We start from the raw sequence: 19,648 nt of genomic DNA on the forward strand, positions 1-19,648 counted from the left end.
GTCTTTCTACTAAATTTTAATATCTTTATTTTTTTTGACAAAGACAGCTAAACCGTACACAGAGTACTGACATGAACAGATATTGCAAACACCCCTTTTTGGTGAAAGTCAAAAAAAAGGGAACATAAAAGAAAGAGCTTGCGTGGGCCCGGCCGGAGCAGGGAATGCGCCGGGAGGAGACAGCGGCGAGCTTTGGCTTTTGCAGCAGAGCCCGCTGGTGCCCCGTGGGGCAGGGAACGAGGCTGCCGGGGCTGGGCTCATCACAGCACACTCAGTAATTTAAAAAAAGTCTCTGATTTGTTGTGTTTTTGGCAGGGAAATATCCTTGAACGCGCAAGAAGCGGTATCGGGGTCCGGGGAGATGGTGCACGAGGCTTTGGGCAACCTTCTCCGAGGGCAAGGGGAGAAATTCTCCAGCAAACCTGACTTGGGGCAGAGTCAGGGCTGCTGGAGCAGGGAGGTGACCCCCTATTTCCTCATGTGCCCTTGGAAAATTTCCCTTCTCCATCCTCTTTCCCCTCCCGAGAACAGGAGCGGGCAGGAGAGGCGCCTTTAATCCATCACAGAGGTACCACCAGATTTAATGATGTGAAAGTGAAGCGAGACAACCTCCCCGTGGGGAAGGGAATTCACCCCGTGCGACAAACTCCTCAAGGCCCGGGGTTGGGTTTGGGCTGTCACTCGGAGCCTTTAAATCATGGCCGGGCGTCCCGCTCGCGGAGCTGCTCTAATTCAACCGCGAGGCACCGAGCTCGCCGCGAGCCTCGCCGGGTGGAATTTAATGGGCTGTGTTATGCGGGAGGTCAGGAGAGAGGAGCGTAATGGTCCCTTCTGGCTTTAAAAACCCATGAATCGATGCCATGCGTGGCGAGGCTCCCCCCCATACCAATGAGATGCTTTGCTTCCCTCCAATCTTCCTTAAAAGAGGGCGAAGGAGACCGAGTTGGAAGGACAAAGCCTCCTCGGGCGATTAGCATCAACCCAAGGGGATGCGGAGGGCTGGCCGAGGGGCAGGGATTGCTCTCCGTGCTGCGGGACGGGAGCCCTGCGTGGGGCACAGCGGGCAGCGTCTAGGCGAGGAGCAGGGGAAGGGAATCTCAAACCCCTTTACATTTTCACCAGTTGGATGCACAGAGCGAGGGGACAGCACAAAGAGCACTGATGGCCGCTGCCGTGGGGGGATTTATTGAAGCCGGGGGCATTTTCGCCCTCCCGGGCAGACAAATGTGGCACAGAGGCAAGGAACCGCCCCGTGCAGCCCCGTGCGAGCACAGCGCGTGAGCCAGCAAACACTTCTGGGTCCTGGGTTCAGTAAGGAGAGTTCTTCCTTCCAAACTGGAGCAAGAGGAAATTTGCTCTACAAATGTATTAATTTTTTTTTAAACGTGTTTCTAAGCGCAACTGATGGGAGCCTAAAAAGAAAAGTGTTTTGCTTTTTGGCTCCAGGAGGCCAACCGTGGTGCGGGCTGGGTGTCACGGGGTCAGTTTGTCACCGCTTAGGAAAGGAGAGAGCTGGGGAGCACCCACCTGAGCTCCCTCGGGGGATAAAAGGAGCCTCTCCTTTCCCGGGGGGAGCTTGCTTTGCCCTGACGGGGCCGGGGGACAGATGCCGGAGCATTTCACTCAGCACCTCGCGCGCAGGGAGGGCAAATCCAGAGCTGGGGAGGATCTGCCACACTGCGCTGTCACTCTGCCAGCGCAAATCGTGCCTTGGAGAAAGGGCTGCACTTCTTTACAGCGCTTGCACCAGGAAAATGCATTCATAGGGGGGGAAGGCGACCTTTTGTATGCACCCTAGGATGCATTTCTCCTCCTTTGGCCGAGCAGCTCCGGGAACACGCGGGGCTCGGATTCCTGGGCTTCCCCGTAAGCCAACACAGTTGCTGTGTTTAAATGAGCATCTTTCCCCATGACTCCTCACTCGAGCCACGCAAAGCTGGAAGTGTGTCACTTCTCTGTGTCATGGGCTATTGCCCAACAGCTCGAGCCTGCTCTTTTCCCCCTCCCAGTCATCTTTTTTTTTTTTTTTTTTCTTTTTTTTTGCAGCCCGGCTGCCTCACTCCGTATGCACGTCCTGCCTCGGCGCTGGAGCCAGATGCACTCCCAGGGTGCTGACTCACGGACGCAGGCAGATTAAACTCGGATTGCTAAAGCAGTTGCTGTCCCAGCTGTCCCTCTGCCCCCAGCCACGGCAAAGACAGCTGAACTCCACGCAGCTCAACCCCTGAACCGCCTCTGCACGCACCCTGCTGCACGGGGGGGGGGACCTGGAGGCAGCCCGGGGTGATTTGAAGCTGCAGGGCCCTACCACGGAGGCGGCCAGGAGCACGGTGCAGATGTTTCTGAGCTGGAGATGGCCAAGGGAAGGGAGGAGCAAAGAGCTGGGAGCTCCAGGGGTGTCAGCCTGGAGCCATGAGGCAAGCCGCTGGCGCGTGGTGAAGCCACATGCTGCCCTACACACGGCTCGCCCCGGCTGCGCGGGGTGGCAGGGGTAAGGCAGCCCCCAGCCGCTCTCTGGCCTTTCGCAGGCAGGCAGCAAACAAAGCTGGCAAGCAGGGCAGCGGGATTATTTCACCATCTGTGCCTTCGAAAGCGGCCCAGGAGTCGCCGAGCTCGCTCCACGCAGGACACGGCTACTTTGGCGCGCCGATGACTCCCCGCCCGCTGTCAGCTGGGGCCGGGGAGGACGAGGAGGTGGGAAAAAAAATAAAAAATAAAAAAAAAATAGCATTCGCTTTCCCATCTCAGCAACTGCATCCTTTGGGCGGAAAGGCAGTTGAGGGAAGAATGAATCCTCGTTTCAAAGAGCGCTTCCCATCTGCCGTTCCCAGGCTCGTGGCCCTGCAGCAGGATGATGTGCAGCTGGCAGCGGGCTGGGCCGGCAGCCCCCGCGCAGGGGCAGTCCCCTGCCTGCTCCCCGGAGGGCTCGGCGGGGCCTGCCGAGGCAGGGGAGGGGTAGGAGAAGATATTTTGCACATTTTCAGAAAGGAAGCCTGGGACCCGGTATCTCATTCGAGAAAGTAATCACGGCCTTAATTGCATTTTGCTGCGGAGTTGCCTTAACATCAAAGGAAAATCAACAGGGATTGTTCGGCATCGAGACTAATCTCACATATGGAGCTTACTGAACGCAGGAACCACGTTTTTTGCTGGCTCAAGGTGAAACGCTGGGCTAAATTCTCCTTCAGCTGCGAGAAAAGCCCTAGGCACGCTCATCCCGCATTATTCCAATTGTAAAGAGCTTCAATTATACACACATAACCTTCCTCCTCCTTCCACGGCAGCGTCGCAATGCAACAGCGTCTCGTTAGGATCAAACTCCTCTTTTATGGCTCTAGGAATATGTGGAAGTCTTCTACCCTCATTACACAAATGACTTCTGAGCAGCTTTTTTTTTTTTTTTTTTTTTTAAAGAAACTACCCACAATCGGTAACAAAACCGCGTTTTATCTGTCGCTGAGGAAAAGCTGTGACTGCCACCTGAGCGTGTCCTCAGCAACCGCAAGGCTGCACGCACAGGGCAGGTCGAATGCGTTTAAGCAGCTACAGCAACTCACCGCTCCCTCTGCCTCGCACTGAATCACAGCCTTGCCTCTGCTTACAAACTGGCTTGCTAATCAGACATTTAATACTATTTATGCGTAGGGAGGAAATATATCATTCCTTTATTGGGGTAAAAAATGGTACTAAAGAGCAGGTCAAGTTCCAAATCCAGCAGTAGGTTTTACCCAATGTTGTTCCCTTTTTTTTTCCTTTCCTCTTTTTTTTTTTTTTTTTTCTTTTAACAGCTGTAGCTGTGCACAGATGGAAAAACATTTGGTCAGAAAGCAGCAAATTAGTGTTTTCGGGCTAGAATTCTGCTCCCACCGCTCCTCCATTTCCATGCAGCTCAGACCGCTTTATTTCTTCTTAGCATTGACATTTTTGCACGCCCAATTCATGCCGTCCTTTAGACAGAGAAAGGCAGTGTTAGTCGAGCGAAGGGAACAGGAATCCCCCAGTCCCACCCGACTCCGTGCTCTGCCTCCTCAGCTACCCCACGCCTGCCCTCTGCGCCCCAAAAACGCGCCGGGGGAAAGCCGAGCACTTCGGTGCTCGCTGGGTGTCGCACAGAGGGCTCATTAAATCCTTCGTCTGCCCATAAAAAGCATCACCGCCTCATCATGTCCCTGCGTCCCTTCAAGGAAGGATCGCTTTGCAGTTAAGGTATGTCAGCAGCAGACCGAGGCTCGCTTCCAGGTTCGGATGATTTGTGTAACCTTGGGCACGTCACCTTATCTCGGAGAGCGGGCACTCCAGGCTGTTGGTTACACGGCCAGCGCTAACAGGGCTCTGATCTCTGCTCAGCTGCAAGCTTCCTGCACGTCCCTGGTCAAATCACATCCACTCGGATGGGCAAAAGCCCCCGAAATAACTGGATGTGGGCTCTGCTCCCTGTGCCGCAGGGCCCTCACGGAAAACAGGCGCTGGGGGATCCCACTGGGTTTCAGTGCGAATAGAGGTGGTCAAGTTTGGGGATGGTGATACACCCGTTAGGGTGCTTCTGTAAAAACGTGTGCAGCCTCTCTGAGCACTGCAAGCTGTAGGGCAGCCCTTCTGCTGTGAAGAACCGAGCGTGAGTTTTTGCTGAGGTCCCACAAGGGGATGTGCTACTGAAGGGCAAAGCCACATTTTGTCTGCTCCTGTCACTAGCTGCTGTGAGACGACTGTGTTATGCTCAGCGGTCAGTTTGGGATCGTTTTGGGTGAGCCCAGCCCCGCCACCGTGCCTCCACATTGCCCCCACTCAGCCATAAAGGGGGTGGCCACGTCAGAGGGGAGCTGAAAAGTAATGAGAGAGAGAGAGAGAGGGAGGGAGGGAGTCCCCAGGGCTTAATCAGAAGCAGGTTCTCGCTTGCAAATACCAATTTGCCTTGATTGTTGTGCTATGTGACACTTCTTATCTGAAGGGGAGCAGCAACTTTTGAAATTAGCCCTCGTTGCTGCGTTAAATAAAGAATCAGCGAGCCCAGTTTGTGCTGGGGTGCACAGGAGGCCCAGGACTAATAACACTTCTAACTCTAACCTTGGGGAGGGCTGATGTCTCCAGTTTCATTTATTTATCTCCGCGGCAGAGATCGGTGTAAAACAAATTGTCTGAAATCCTCAGAGCAAATGGGAAAAGAAGAGAGGTAGATTCATTTTAAGGCCCAGTAGCTTTGTGTCTTCCCCTTTCAATAACACTGATAACCTAGGTGTAAAACATGTAATGCCTTAAGCAATCAATAGCGCGGTTTAAAGCTTATCACTTTAGAGGGAGAGGGAGCGAGCGGTTCCCAGCGTGTGGAATGCCAGGGCTTAACAATGGGGCGAGGAGGAGAGGTGTCAAGCCTTTGGCTTGATTGTGTGCTTTAGAAATCTGCATGATTGCCTGCAAAGAGTAAAAATAAATAAATAACCGAAAATGCTCCCACAATGATTCCAGCTTCCCCTGCCTCGGAAGCAATAATCACATTTGCACACATCATGGCATACAAGGCAAGCAGAGCTCCTCATTCATTTTGAATGTAGGTTTATTTGCTGAACCAGAACAGCTGAGACAGCTTAAAGTAATAAATATCAGCTGACACCCTCTGCTATTCAGCACAGTAATCCCAGAAACAATACATCACTGCGAAACAACAAACACGCATCCTATCTCCTACCTAATCTGACCACAACCTGAATTCACAGTGATTAAAACTCTGCCCGCTGCCGTTAGGGAGCTGGGGAAGGGGAAAGGCAGAGCGTTTTAGCACCAGTGCGCTGAGGGTCATAAAGCAGAGTTTATGATGGGATTTACCATGGCTGGGAGCCTGGCTGCATCAAGCATGTAACGAGGGCAAAAGAATGACATAGCAAAACGCACGAGGAAAGGTGAACTCCAAACGGGCTTGAAATACGTAAGTAGGTCACCGAACTTTTAAAGCAGGAATCGATGTTAAAACTCTCTTCTGACATGAGTTAATTGGCAGGAAAAATTGCATTTAATTGTAAATATCTCCCTGCCTGGTGGTGATAAAGAGAAAAATGTGTCCAGCTCTAAGCGTGATGTATCAGAGGGGTGTGTGTGAGATGCTCTGCTCGTCCTCAGCCACGCTGCAGCTGCCTCTGTGGCTCCTGGTGCACCTTTGTCGGGGTGCACGTCCTCTGCAGCGTCCCCAAATGCTTTGGAGAACAGCGAATGCAGTGGAAGGCAAAAGAAAGCAGAAGGTATGTCTGCAGTTTTTCTACCTAAGGTGTGAGGCTGGACAGGGGGCTGGTAAGGCAGAGAAATCCAGAGGAGCTGCTATAAACACAAAGAGCTGCTGTGGGGGAAGCACACGGGAAGGAGGAAACGATGCTTGAAAGAGTCAAACCCACAAGGAGTCAACTGCTGTCATCCTTTGTCCCTATCCGTTCTGTCCCTATATCTGCATGCTTAAAAGATGGCTCTGTGCAGAAAGTACAATCCCTACAGTAACATTTAGATCTTGATAGATGTCCTTGGGCTGCTTTGTTGAGACACAGAAGCGTTGGCAGGTATTCTGAGGATGGAGACGGATACGGTATTAGTATTCCAGCCTCAAGTCAACCATGGGAAAACTTAGCCAGGGAAAGATTTCAGATCTTTCAGCTTCAGCTCTCTTAGCTCCTTAACAAGCAGCTAGTAAACTTTACCAAAGCAAAGAGAGAGAACTCCAGGGAAGGAGATAATGCTCCTCGCAGAGAAACGCTGCCTGGCACAACCCCGCCTCGCTGCAGTCACATCTGCTCCCGCGCCAGGGGAGTTGTACTGTGCACCCTTCGGGAGAGAGCTGGTAGAGCCTCCCCCGGGAGAAATACCAAGTCCTGCTCGGGATTAGCCCGCTGCTTGCTTATTCTCTGCATTATCAGCTCTGCGGCTGTGGGAGTGAAGTAATCTGACTTCAAACACCGGGAACCAGTCCCTTCCACCCCGGAAAAAGCCTCCCGATTTCTGCTCCCCTGTAAGCCAGGGATCAGGCAAGGCCACAGACTTGTGACCCCGAACGTGACCTTAAGGACAGCAAAGCTTAATCCTTTCATGTAATCCTCCGTCTGCCATAATAAATTGGGTCAGGCGAGTGCAAAATTCTCCATCTCTAGCATTTTTGGTGTATGTTATTTTAACTGTCACTTTCTTCTCTCTCTGCACAGCTAGGACTGTGCCTTCATTATCTGTCATTTCTTTGTACCTCCAGTCATCGCACAGGCAGGCTTTTACAGGCTCCCACAAGTACATCAGCCATTGTTTTTTTTGCCAGGGTGCAAGCTTTTCTCTTGTCCTCTGAGACCTTGTATCCCCGATGCAGCTTTGTAGACTCTCTTCTTACCCTGCTTAAAAATCACAAGACTCTGCCCTGTAATCTGGAAATATCGCTGCTTTTCCTCCTCATCAACTGGCTCTGCCTGCCCCAGGAGAGCTGCAGTCGTCAAAATTGGTTTTAAATCACATTTACAAGTAGCCCCAGAACCTTGTTAAGATGTGGAGGAACTCTGGCTAGCCTGCTGTGGCTAAGACATCTTTAAGACAAACCTGAGCTCAGAGGATACAAGGCAGATGATGGTTGGGAGCCCTGTGCTCAATCTCGTCCCTGTGAAAGCACCGAATGGCAGCTCCAGCACGACGCAGGGCTCGGGCTCCCTTGTCGTCTAGGTTGAAAGAGGCAGGGAGGAGAAAGCGGCTCAGCCTTTCCTACAGTCCTTTGGGCCAGAGCAGCTCTGGCATAAATTAGAGAAGTTTAGTGGCTACTCTCATCTCCACTGGCTTTTAATGGTCTCCGGGGGGCCATTATGCTTGGGAGACTCTGGACACAATATGCTGCAGCATCGTTCTGGAGGATGATTCCTCAGGGCAGGCCGAGCTCCTGCTGCCTTGATCGGGGACTGGCTTCAAACAAGAAATGAGCTGCGGAGCGCTCCAAAGACTTGACTCATGTTTAATACACGCCCTGGCCCCTAAGTAGCACCTCCAGCAAGAGGGCAGGCAGCGAAGCAGAGGAGTCCTTTCTGCTTTCACCCCACCCTGGCTGGCCGGGGTGGAACGTGCTGAGCTTTTGCACGCCAAGGACTACAACTGGAGATCTGGTCGGAGAGCGCAACCCCAAGAGAGCCTACGTGGCAGCGGAGAGCTGCTGTGAGGCAAGAGCTCTCTTGTGTCTCTCTGCTAGCATCAGCAATCGCCTCCCTCGCTTGTTTGCAAGGGTCTCAGTGTAAGTGGGAACGGGATGCTGCTTTCCTGCTCTCCTAACTAGCTCTGAAGTCTGATTAAGAAGAAAAGAGCTGCCCGTGGTTTCAGTCAGGAGGTAATGAAGTCTTCAGCTGGCATAGTGGGGGACAGCAGCTGGCTTCTACGGGGGAAAGCTCTGCGCAGGATTTCCAGTTAACCCAGTCACCTCTCTTCTGAGCCTGCCCAGGACGTTGCTGGGCCCCTTTCCCCTAGTCCCCAATGGTTGGTTTTAGAAGAGAAAATGACAATATGGGTTCCCTCCTTAATTAACAGTTTTATTAAATAACCTATTTCAAACAATAGTTAAATTCTCTAAATTTATATCATTCTATTAACCATAATCTAATCTCATTAACCTTGAAATCCCCAGTCTTAACTACCCAATTCTATACACCATGGTGCTAGCAGCTAAACTAATTAAATGACCTTCAAACTATTTCTCCTTCATCTGTTGGCGTTATTTATCTTTCCTCATTGCTCTTCCTTCAAGCTATCACAAAAAATCTTCCCCTCTGAACTCTGTTCGTGCGTGTGCTTGGTACTAGATATGCCACTACTCTTACTTGCAAAATCCGTCAGTGATGTCTCCGATTTTGCTCTAGCTCACGTATTCCGTCAGCAGCCCTGGTTAGTGAGCTCGCTGCGCGGCTTTCGTTCTGAATACCTGATGCTTCCCCATCTTCGTTGCCTTTTCTGCCACTCATTGTCATTTCCCAAACAAGTCCTTAAAGCAGTGACCTGAGATTTAACTACACAGAGAGAGCTCCCTTTCTGAGCCACTGCTATCGTGTGCCGCGATCCTCAAAGCCTTCTTTCTTAATCTCACTCTTTAAACATTTTTTTTTTTCTTTGATTGCCCTAAATTTTGAGTGTGTTAACCTCTCCTGAGAGTTCAAGGGATGAAGATGTTGTTTCTTCCTGGGCTGATCTAGTTGCACCTAAAATCCTTCAGTTTAAAAGCCATCCCACAGAACATTTTGTTCAATGACTCTGCGAGCAGAAGGAGAGCTTGGCAGCCTCGCTGCCTGATTTGACAGGGCTGGAGTTCCAGCAGCAGAGAAATGTAAGGGCTGTTTTTTTTTCTATAAGCTGCAGAGAGTTTGTAACTTACCTGACCTTTCTGCAACAATCATTTATGGAATAAGCTGCAGTATTTAGGGCAGGGAGACTGGGGACAGCGAAACAGGATGTTATCTAGCCTGCATCTAAATTAATTTGTCTAGATAGGCATGATAAGCAAAGTATATATGGCTGCAAATGCTTTTATTTAGCTCTTGCCTTTTGTTTTCTGGAAGTAAGAACAGAAATGGATATAATTTTTCTTGTGGAGGGCATTGGGCTGTGTATTTTACTCAGCTGAGTGTGTAGAGAGAGACTGCACTTCAAGGACAGGGCACAGAAAGAAGGATCCAACAACAAATAAGTGGCAGGGCTCTTCAGAGAGCCCACGGATCAGTTTGGGAAGGAGGCTTTTGTCAAAGCTCATCATCAGGAAATGCTGTTACCTATCATTTAGTTCCTCCACCTCCCTGAATTTTCATTCTACTGCCTCCCTACAGCTGGGGAGCTGGCTTGGGCTTACATAAAGTAGGGGAGGGTCTGGAGGAAGGAAGGAGGTAACCTGCACTCGTCTGCAGCCCTTTGAACTGCAGCCTCGCTTTCTTGATCTTGATCACATTTCTTTGGACTTGAACATATGCTGCCACTGAGGAATGTATTTCCCTCGAAGACCACCACTTCAAAATCAAGATTACAGAGCTGGAGCTTTCCACAAGGTTGGTGACAACAATTTGTACCTCAGCTAACTGAACAGAGGCTCTTTAAAGGAGGCCATCTGCTGCGTTTAGGTCTAAATGTTGGGTTAAGAATTTCAAAGCAGAGCTGCTGCAGTGGGTCAGGCCAGGGGTCCCTCATGGCCTTTTGGGATGCCAAGGGAAAGGACGTGTAGGAACAGGGTCTCCCTTGCTCTGTTCTTCCCTCCCAGTCCAGGGCCCAAGCTGTTTCTCATTAAAAAGCTATCTCCAGATCTTGGTGAACAGCAGTTATCTGCAGATGTTCCTCAGATAACTTCTTTAGAAATTGCTTAGTATTTTTCTGAACCAACTGACACCTTTGGTCTCCTCAATGTTCAGTGCCGATGAGATCCACAATTCAATTATGCAGCAAGCAAAGAAGCAGTTTTTACTCCTATTAAAAGGTTGTCTGATTAGTTCATCAGACACCCTTTCTCTAGCAATGTGAAAAATAGCGTACAGCCTACCTGCCATTTTTAAGCCTTATTTACAAATTCTGAAGATGTTCCCACTCTGTCCTCTCCCTTCCAAGCTGCAAGTCCTAATCCTTTTATTCTCCCTGTTTACAGACGCCACTCGGTACTGCTGATCATCCTCAAAAGAAGATCCTCAAATCTCTTGTACTTCTGAGCAGGTATGTGGACAATTTTTCCTGATGAGGGTAGTTAAGCATTGGGCGAGGTTACGTAGAGATGCTGGGGAATCTCCCTGCTTGGAGATATTTATTTCCTGGTTGGACAAGGCCTTCAGCAACCTCCTCTACACTTGTAGGTATCCCTGCTTTAAGGAGGAGGTTGGTTTGAAGATGTCCTGAAGACCCTTTAACCCAACTTCTTCTTTGACTCTGATTCTACTACTACAAAAGTCTTTTTAGATGGGAGCAGAGGCAGAAAGGAATGTCACGTTCAAGGCTGAGGGCCACTATGCTTTTATTCTGCTACATAAGAGATGTTTTCTGGAAAGTTTCTCGTTTGGTTTCTGGTAATTCCCTAGCATTTGATTTTCCTTTTTGGCCTTTGATGAGCACTAAGCTGCTGTTCCCAATGATCTGCTCTCTGAGTAATGGCAGCTAATTTAGAGTCCATCACTGTAAGTGTATAGTTAGGGTTGTTGTTCCTCTTGTGCATCATTTTGCACTTGTCAACACTGAATTTCATCTGCCATTTTACTGCCCACTCAGTGTTGTGGGCTTCTTCTGCGACTTTTCCTACTCAGCTTGAGATCTGACTATCCTGAATATCTCTGTAGCATCTGCAAATAGGGTTTTACTGAATTTGCAATGAAGATAAATATCTTGACAATTCTGTTTCTTTAAGTATCAGTGAAGGGAGTAATCCTGCCTGCTCGGATTGGGAGCACTGCAAATATTTCATTAATTCAGGAAAGCCTAAGAGTGAAATAAACAAACCCAGGTCCCATTTACATTACAAAGAGCTACTATACTGCAGGAACTGGCTACAGCACAGCAGCACAAGACTCAGCTATTACAGCGTGGCACAGGAACACAGCTCAGCCCCCAGTGCAGGTTTTTGCTGCCCCACACGCTGCCATTAGACAGAAGTGGTCTTTGCCCCATGTGCAGCTCTTGTGTTTCTCTGGGCCAGAAAAATTGATCGCTTTCTCTCTGGCGCCTGGGTTGAGCAAAACGCCAAATGACATTAGCCGTGGAGGTAAATCAGATTTCTAAAGTGCACACTTGTAACAGTCAAAGGGGTTAATAGTAAAAGGCGATTTGTTTTGTGAAAATGATTAACCTGACAGCAGTCTCTTTCCAATAAATCAATGTCTTCATTTGGCCCAGCCAAGGGGTCCTGGGTGGTGGGGAGGTGCTGGCTCCCCTTTCCTAGGGATGGGGAGATCCCAAGGGCCCGTAGCTCCCCCTCCCCTTCGCACGGGCGATGAGATATGCGCCCCCCGAGGAGAGATGTGCCCCCTGTGCTGTGCACAGCACGGGTTTGGCTGCTCTGACCCTCTTTCGCGACGCAGCCGGTCCAGCCCCACCCTGCAGATCAACAGACAAGGAGCTCTCTCTCTCGCAGATGGCCTGCTGGCACAGCAAGCCTTCTCCAGAGCCTCACCTGTACTCCCTCTCCAGAAAGAGCCGAACAAGACTGGATCTGCCAGACTCTGTCACGGATTGTGTGTAGGTTCAGTCCCTCGGCAATCTCTGAAGCAGGGGCAGCCGTCAGCAAATCCTGCTTGTTAGCGAATATGAGCACGGGGACTCCACTAAGCTTTTCTTCATCCAAAAGCTCAGCCAGCTCCTATATCATTTACAAGGGAGTAGGGTGGGGGGAAGACAGAGAGAGGGAAGGGAAGAAAGCCTTCAACCACCAGTGGTTGTCTCTAATTAGAAATATATTTAGGGCAAATGTTGGAAGAGCGTGTTCCAGTGAAACTTAGATCTTATTATAAGAGAGCAAAAATGTATACAATCATCTGTGCCCAAGGTTCAAAAGCTATTTCTTCCAATTACAGGTTACAAAAATCTTCATCTTAGTCTGAAATTAGCAGTTGCCTTAAAGGCTACAACTCTGTGTTTTACCAGGCTCTGCTCCTCAGAGACCAAAACTGATGAAACAGCAAAAAACATGTAAATTGGCAGTATGAGGAATTTGTTTTAAGTTACTGCCTGACTGGCATTTGTACCTGAGCAGCCGCTGACACAAGCCCTGATATCTTCGCTAATAATGAGTTTCGGGGTTTTGTTCCAAGTACCATAAGCTGCAATTTGAGTGGCAGAGGACTTTTTCTTTTTCTTTTTTTTTTTTTTCCCTCCCAGAAATGGAAATCCCACAAGAAAGTGGCAATGCTTTTGAAAGCATTGGCTAGCTGGAGACAAGCTAGATCAGCTTTATTTGCTGGAGTTTGGCTCCATATGTGCAGCACACATTGGGTGGCATCCTGAGAAATGGGTTTGTTCATTTAAAAGTGGGTGACTTAAAGAGAGTCTTTTAATAACTCAAATCTGAATCTGCAGTAGATCAACGATGGCTGAAATACTTCATGTCTAGGGTTGTGCAATGGCCTCATGCGAAACGAGCACAGTCTCAAGTCACTTCCCCATGTGAACATATGGCAAGCCCAGCAGAACTTGAACCTGGAGGGACTGCTGGCGTTGCAGACAGATGAGTAGATGAGATTTCTGTGGGCTCCTTATTTAGCTGGAAGGGTCTCACTTTCAGATACTGTCCTCACGTCTTTCATCCCCCTGACTAGAAACTTTTGAATTAAATGAGTGCAGCCGGGGAGATGCTGAACTGCAGTGGTAATCTGACTCCATCCCCCCCCAAAAGCAATGTTTGGTTTGGAAAACAGGACAAGAGAATGGAGTTATAAACAGAGTTGGCTGGGAATTTTTCAACAAAATAGGTCTTTCATCTGACACGTCTGATTTATTGAAACCAAACTGTTTGTGGAAATGTGAGGGGTCCAGGCTGAATCCGCCTGACTCAGGCAAGTGCTCTAAGCTTCTGCTTCCTCTCTTCTGCCTAATGAATATTTAATTGCTGATATAAAATGAAACAGCACCAACAGGAGGGAGAGTTCCCCCCACCCCTAGAGTAACCAACAGTCCTGCTGTTAGGGTGTGCCCTTGAGAATTGAGAGACAAAAGATCAAGTGCCTCCTTCAAATCGGGCAAACAGAGGGCTTTAACCTAAATCTCTCATTTCAGACTTTCCCATTTCAAGGGGGTGAATCTGTTGAAAGCTATTTCGGGACGATGTCACTTTCTGAATTTTACAAAAGTCCTATTTTTGTTCCATCCTAAAATACAAAGTGTTATAAAACATCAAAACTTTGCAAAACGGAAATCAGATTTTCTAGCCAGTTCTAGTTACAAAGTTCCTGTTTCTTTTTTTTTTTTTTTTTCAATTACATCCAAAAGACAATCAAGTCAATATGATTTCCATTTCAACTTTGTAAATAAGAAAATAAGATTCCTCAGGGTCTTGGTTTGGCAAGGTTTAAAGGACTTAGAGAAGTTTTTGCTTTCAGTATTGGGCTCCATTTGCTATTATTGTATAACTTTAATGAAAACCGTTCTATTTAAACAGAATTAGGCTACCTATGTTCCTTGCTTCCCATCTACCAAAATGATCTGCATTGATGTTGAAAGGCAAGTCTCTCTTGAAATGCAAATTTCCCTCATAAACAACAAAATCATCCTCCTAACTTTTGTGAGCAAGGGGCACTCAGAAGCGCTCCGTTACTTCAAAGGAAGCTGGGCATAAGAAGCTCACCTGACCCGTTTCTTCAAACCTCTTCCTATCCGCGCTGTCGATGACATAGATCTGAAAAAGAAAGGAGGGGAAAAGTTACTTTTCCCAGATGGTGTTCTTCCACACTAGCGTGTGCTTAAATGAGTTGAACCTAATAATTATGCTTCGGGGCATAAAGATGCTTGATATTATTTACATAGCAAATGTTGACAAAACTTGGTGACGCTCAGAGAGGAGAGGAACCACCTTTTGAAAAGCCAGGGGGAGCGGACAGCCACATGGTTGGGATCAGAAAGGAGCTGGTGGCAGCACTGGGAATGCTCTTGCTGCCTCCGTGGTATCTATTAATGGCACTCAGGGGACAGAGGAAGCAGGAATATATTGGGGACAGTGAGTTTCTCTCCTCCTGCAACCTCCTGGAACAGGCGGGCAGGGATGATGGCTGGATCCTGCTTGCAAGACTCCATCTTCAGCTGCCAGCTTGTTTGCCAGGGCGGTGGAGGAGACAGGGAGCAGCTGGCTCACCAAGCGTGACCACACAGTCCTGCCGCCCCCTCAGAGCTGGGCACCACATCTCACAGCCCACGAGGAGGTCCCAGCCAGACAGAAGGGTGGGCAGAAGGGTGGTTCTCCAGCCTGCAGGCTCCCTGCCTTGGCAGGGGGTCTCCACCGCCTCCAAGCGGCATTCCATGTGCTGAGTTCCTTCTGTAAATGCAAAGAGCTTCCCAGCAGAGGCAGCTCTCAGTCTGCATGGGCTAAAAGGCTCCTTGAAGGTCCTCCTAGACGAGTAAATAGTAAGTCTGGCCATCCTCCCTCCCTTCCTGCAGCAGTATTACTGCAGATCAGCATGCACATTTAAAGAAATTGGGGAACCTCAATATAACACCCAAGCAAGAACCACCTGGCACCCCTTTTTTATTATTTGGGAAGGTTTTTGAAGGAGAAGGATGCTGGGGCAGCAGACAGGGCCAGGACTGGTGACAAACACTGAGCCTTTTGCTTCCAGTCCCTGCCATTCTCCATCAGCGCTGACTGAAGACGTTAGCATGTCATATGCATGCTCTGGTGGCTTACAGGGAGCAAGTGTCAGCCTGGTTTTGAGGGAATAGATGAGCACAGCACCCCGCCATCAAGATAAATGGCATCCTCGCAGGCAGTCTCAGCGTTAAGACTCCACGCTTCCAGGATATTTTTGACCAAATAGTTGGGGGAAGGGAAGACCTCTAGCAGCAAACTGCAGTCACTCCCTTAATGAGCAGTGCTGGGCTTGTTTAGAACAGGACCGAACGCACATCGGGAGAATCTGCATGCCAGGCTCGAGGAGGAGGACAACCAGCAGCCTCGCAGTCCTCTGCTGATCGCTCGGGGTCTGTCATCCTCCCAAGGGCAGGCTGATGCGTGCTGACAGAGGCTGGGGGATACGCGGCGGGGCTGGACGCAGCTGCACGGGGATGTGACAGCAGCGCACATGCCACGTGAGGGGGAAAGGCCCACGGGTATGTGTGACAGCCTCTCCCCGCAGCGTGATCCCAAATACGTTCAGCAATACTGCATCAGCTGCACCCATCCTCCCCGGGCATCCCGTTCGGGGCAGGAAGCACAAGCCAAAAGAAAGGGAGAAGCTGCAGGCTGGTGGTTGTGAAACTTGACTGTCATCTTTCCTCCTTCAGGATGTCTCGGGGGAAGCTCAGCGACACACGGATGGGCTGCTCACGTGAGTGTTCTCAGCGCGCTGCTTCTCGTCTGGGAGGTGGCACCTCCCCTGTTATGGTGCTTCTCTCACTGGCAAGGAAGAGCCCTGAGTCCCAGGCAGGCTTTCTCTCCGTTCCTTGTGAGGGAGCTATCTCGCGAGATAAGAATTGGAGACAACAGCGCTCAGGGCGAAAGCCACAGAAGCACAGCACAGAGAAGGTGAAGTATGTGCGGAGTGCCTACTTCCAAACCAGAGAGCACTGTGCCAAATAGCTGCAGGTGCCTGTCTGAATATGCAATCAGCCAGATATCCACACCTTATTTGCCTGGGTTAAGCTTCCAAATATCACAGGTGTGTGATGCAAGACCGAGCTCTCATTCAAAGGCACCTGCATGGATTTGAATTTGCAATCACTTCCTGCTTTTTAATACCCTTTAGAGGGTCCTTTCTGCTTTGTGCGATATAGTTTAGGAGAAGACAGAAGCAGGGGGTCCTGGGAACTGTGGCGTATCTTATTTCTATCCTCCTTCTACAGCCAGGCCCACACAAGATCTTGTTTCTGGCTGTAGTGTTTTGTAGCATGGTTCACCAGTTTGAACAGCCCTTGAGTACATTGTACTGGAGCTTGAGAAATAAATTCCTGTAAAGTTGGGTGCCTCCTTTGAGCAACAGGCCAAAACAAAACCCGGAGCAAGTGGGCTGAGGAGAAATTGCAAGCAGCGGGGCTGGATGAGGAAATAGTATGAGGGATAAGGTAGCTCAATTTACAGAGGTGTGACCTGCACCAGGTTTGACAGAGGGGATAAATTACCAGTTGTAAGGGGTGTGAGGGCTGGCAGGAGAGCTCAGTCCCATCCTTTTAGCTGCTATCCCGGTTTTGATGTGTATGGACGTGGCAAAGCACTGCACTAACGTGCAGACAGCTCCCAGCCTGGGACTGGCTGCTAGCTGGCCATCAGGGAATGCAGGCGGGAGAGCTCAGGCCCACACGCACACCACTCATTCCCTCTCTGAATTCACTCTGCTCCTTCCCCCAAACTGACTTGGCTTCTACCTATTTTCTTACTTGTATGAAAAGAAAGGTTTTCTCTGAGCATTGCTTTAGCTGGGAAGGGAGGAGGTTGGGAACACAACTGCTTTCATCTCCTCCAGCCTTAAAATTCACCCTTATTTCTCCCATGCGCCCTGGGAAGGGGGGAAGCCCACAGCACAGCTCATTGTTTTTTGCCAGCAGACTTCCAGATAGTGTTTTGCAGTTGCGCAGTCTCTGCAGCCTGAGCAACTGCTGTAGCAGAGACAAAGATCCCCTAGCTGCTGCTTTGCAGTGTTGACTTTGATTTGCAAACCTACGGCCTCCCCACCGCATGCAGCTGCAGAGCCTGGACTCAGTGGGCCTGATCGCCTCACAGCCACGCCGTGCTCCCCTTCCTGACTGCCACAGAGGGGTACGGGCTGTTTGTCCTGCTGGTTTTTCAGACACAGAGCTTCCCCCTGGGAAGATCACACCATGGCTCTTTGCAAAAGCAACTGCCTGGGTTTATGCCACGGTGGTTGACCTCAGACATCGGATTAGAAATTAATGCTGAAAAAGGGGAATCTGCAGAGAGGCTGCTGGGGACTTTTTAGTCCCAATAACAGCTTTGTTTGGACAACGTTTTCTAAGCCTGCAGGTACTGCCCGGCCTTTCCAGACACGAGCCTTGGAGCAAAGGGTCCTGTTCCTAGTTCCTAGCAGCACTGATCCTTCCGTGGAAGCGCACTGAAGCTCCCAGCACGTTGGTGAGTGTGTGTGACAGAAGGGAGGAAGGGCGTCTTTCAGAGAGAGCTTCCTGCTTTCCCATGGGAGCCTGCAGGCCTTGCTCAGAGCAGCCTTTTCTCTGCTCCCACTGGCAACGCTGCTCGGCAGGAGGGTGGGCCTGGAGCCCCCAGCCCACTGCATGTGTGGCTGAGTTTTAGAGGTGCTCTTTGAAACTAGTCAGCACTCACTCGGAGGGTCCCAGGGCTCTGGCACAGTCCTGTGGTGTAATTACAATTGTAGTAAACTGCAGCAAATTGTAAGGTAATTGCAGCTAAGTCGTCAAAAACATTAAAGGACAGTCTAGTGATTAAAGGACCGAAGGAAAAGACAAGGGGTCTCTCTATGCCCCTCAACCAGAAGCCTTCCTATCTGATGCCAGACGTGACACTGAATTCCTCCGTGCCTCAGTTTCTCCAGCTGTGTCACTAATACCCATGACAAGCCTTGGGAGCCTCCAGTGAAAGGAGCTATAGATGGGCATGCTAAAAGTTATTAATGTTCCTTCATGTGAAAGAGCCTGAGATGAGAGGAAAGGAACGGGCTAGCTCTGACCAGCCCCATCCTGTGAAAGCAAAAACATACAACTGAATGATTTCTCCAAACATCACTGTATTTTTCTTACTGCACCCAACCAATCTTGCCATTTTCCTCAGAATAACTCCTGTTACAATGGCAATGGTGTTGCTGAGGCCTGGGACATTACAGTGCTTGTTCCTGAATTTCTGGCCGAGATCTTGGAAAGCCATTGCATGAACACAGCATTCAAGCGCAGCCAATACTCACAAGGATATCAGTGTTTTCAAAATAGTTCCTCCAGTACGGCCTGATCCTCCTCTGTCCGCCTATGTCCCATACGTTCAGCTTGAAGCCCTGGGACTGTACGCTTTTGATGTTGAAGCCCTGGAAAGAGCAGAAACAAAGCCACATAGAGCATAAACCTGAATGGCTGGATCACGTTCACAGGCAGATGTTAACACCTTATATATCCCGGGCCTGCAACGTGCAGCGAGGTGGGCCAGGCAGCCCCAAAGATGGATCGGCTGCAGGAGAGGCACCGAAAAGCGAAGGCAGACGCCAAGCCATCAGCTCGCCTGTGCTCCTGGGTCAAGGGTTGATGCTGTCATGGCTACGGAAACATAGGATGCAGTTAGTGCCCCGGGAAGGCTCAGCAGGGTGGGTGCAGGAAGAGGTGGGAGAGCTGCAGATAAGGAGAAAAACAAGGGCGCTGTGAGAAGCAGGACCAAGCCTGTGAAAGCTGAGTAGAGCCCTGGCTAACACGAAGCCAGAGGTCTCAGCTCAATTCGACACGACGCAGCGAATGCCAGGCTTAAAGGAGCAACAGCTGCATGTCTGAAGGGTCCATTTCATCAATTACAGCACCGATTGAAAGGGCATTCAAGTAGAAAAACAGGATGTGGCGTGGGCTGGCAACGTGCTGCCACACCACCCAGGGGACTGGGGCTTGGAAGCGGGGTGTTGGGGCCGGGAGCTTTGCGAGGCAGCTATGGGGTGGAGGAAGCATCTCCCACAGCTCTCTAGCAACCTCCTCTGGTCGACACAGGAGCAGTGCTGCAGCTCTTCTGATGGGTGCTGGCCCTCTCCTCAGCCCCGAGCTCAAAGAAAGGGGGCCAAAGGCATCAGAGAGGGAGCGATGGAATAAGCAAGGTGCTTGGAGCTGGATGGGGGAAAGATGCAGGGAGATGGGGACATGCCCAACGTTACAGCATCCCCTGCACACGTCCGGGGTTTGGTGTGGACAAACGTGGTCCTGGTTGGTGTGGAGCCTCCTCTTAGACAACTCAGAAACTTAATGGGGCACCAGACTCCAGTTTGTATAGTTTTGGGAAGCAAGTGGGACCGTAAAAACTGCCTTGGGCAGGGAAAGGCCTTCCTCA

The 19,648-nt window shown here is 50.0% G+C and overlaps 1 protein-coding gene across 6 annotated transcripts in view; it reads right to left on the reverse strand.

The window, feature by feature from the left end:
* ARL3 (ARF like GTPase 3) overlaps positions 1-19,648 on the reverse strand; it is a 26,817-nt gene continuing 7,169 nt past the window's right edge. For 2 of the 6 annotated variants that reach the window (XM_072039747.1, XM_038181034.2), the window contains exons 3-6: positions 18,537-18,653; positions 14,285-14,335; positions 12,119-12,304; positions 1-3,947 (exon numbers count right to left, since the gene is read on the reverse strand). In XM_072039747.1, coding sequence (XP_071895848.1) covers positions 3,900-3,947; positions 12,119-12,304; positions 14,285-14,335; positions 18,537-18,653 — 402 coding nt within the window. In that variant the 3' untranslated portion in view covers positions 1-3,899. Of the gene's footprint in view, positions 3,948-5,064; positions 5,144-5,533; positions 6,545-12,118; positions 12,305-14,284; positions 14,336-18,536; positions 18,654-19,648 lie in introns of those variants that run through there. The other 4 variants (XM_027459935.3, XM_038181033.2, XM_072039746.1 and 1 more) reach the window with 3 other exon arrangements.

The sequence above is a fragment of the Anas platyrhynchos genome, chromosome 6 (assembly GCF_047663525.1).
Source record: "Anas platyrhynchos isolate ZD024472 breed Pekin duck chromosome 6, IASCAAS_PekinDuck_T2T, whole genome shotgun sequence".
In the NCBI taxonomy this organism is placed as follows: domain Eukaryota; kingdom Metazoa; phylum Chordata; class Aves; order Anseriformes; family Anatidae; genus Anas; species Anas platyrhynchos.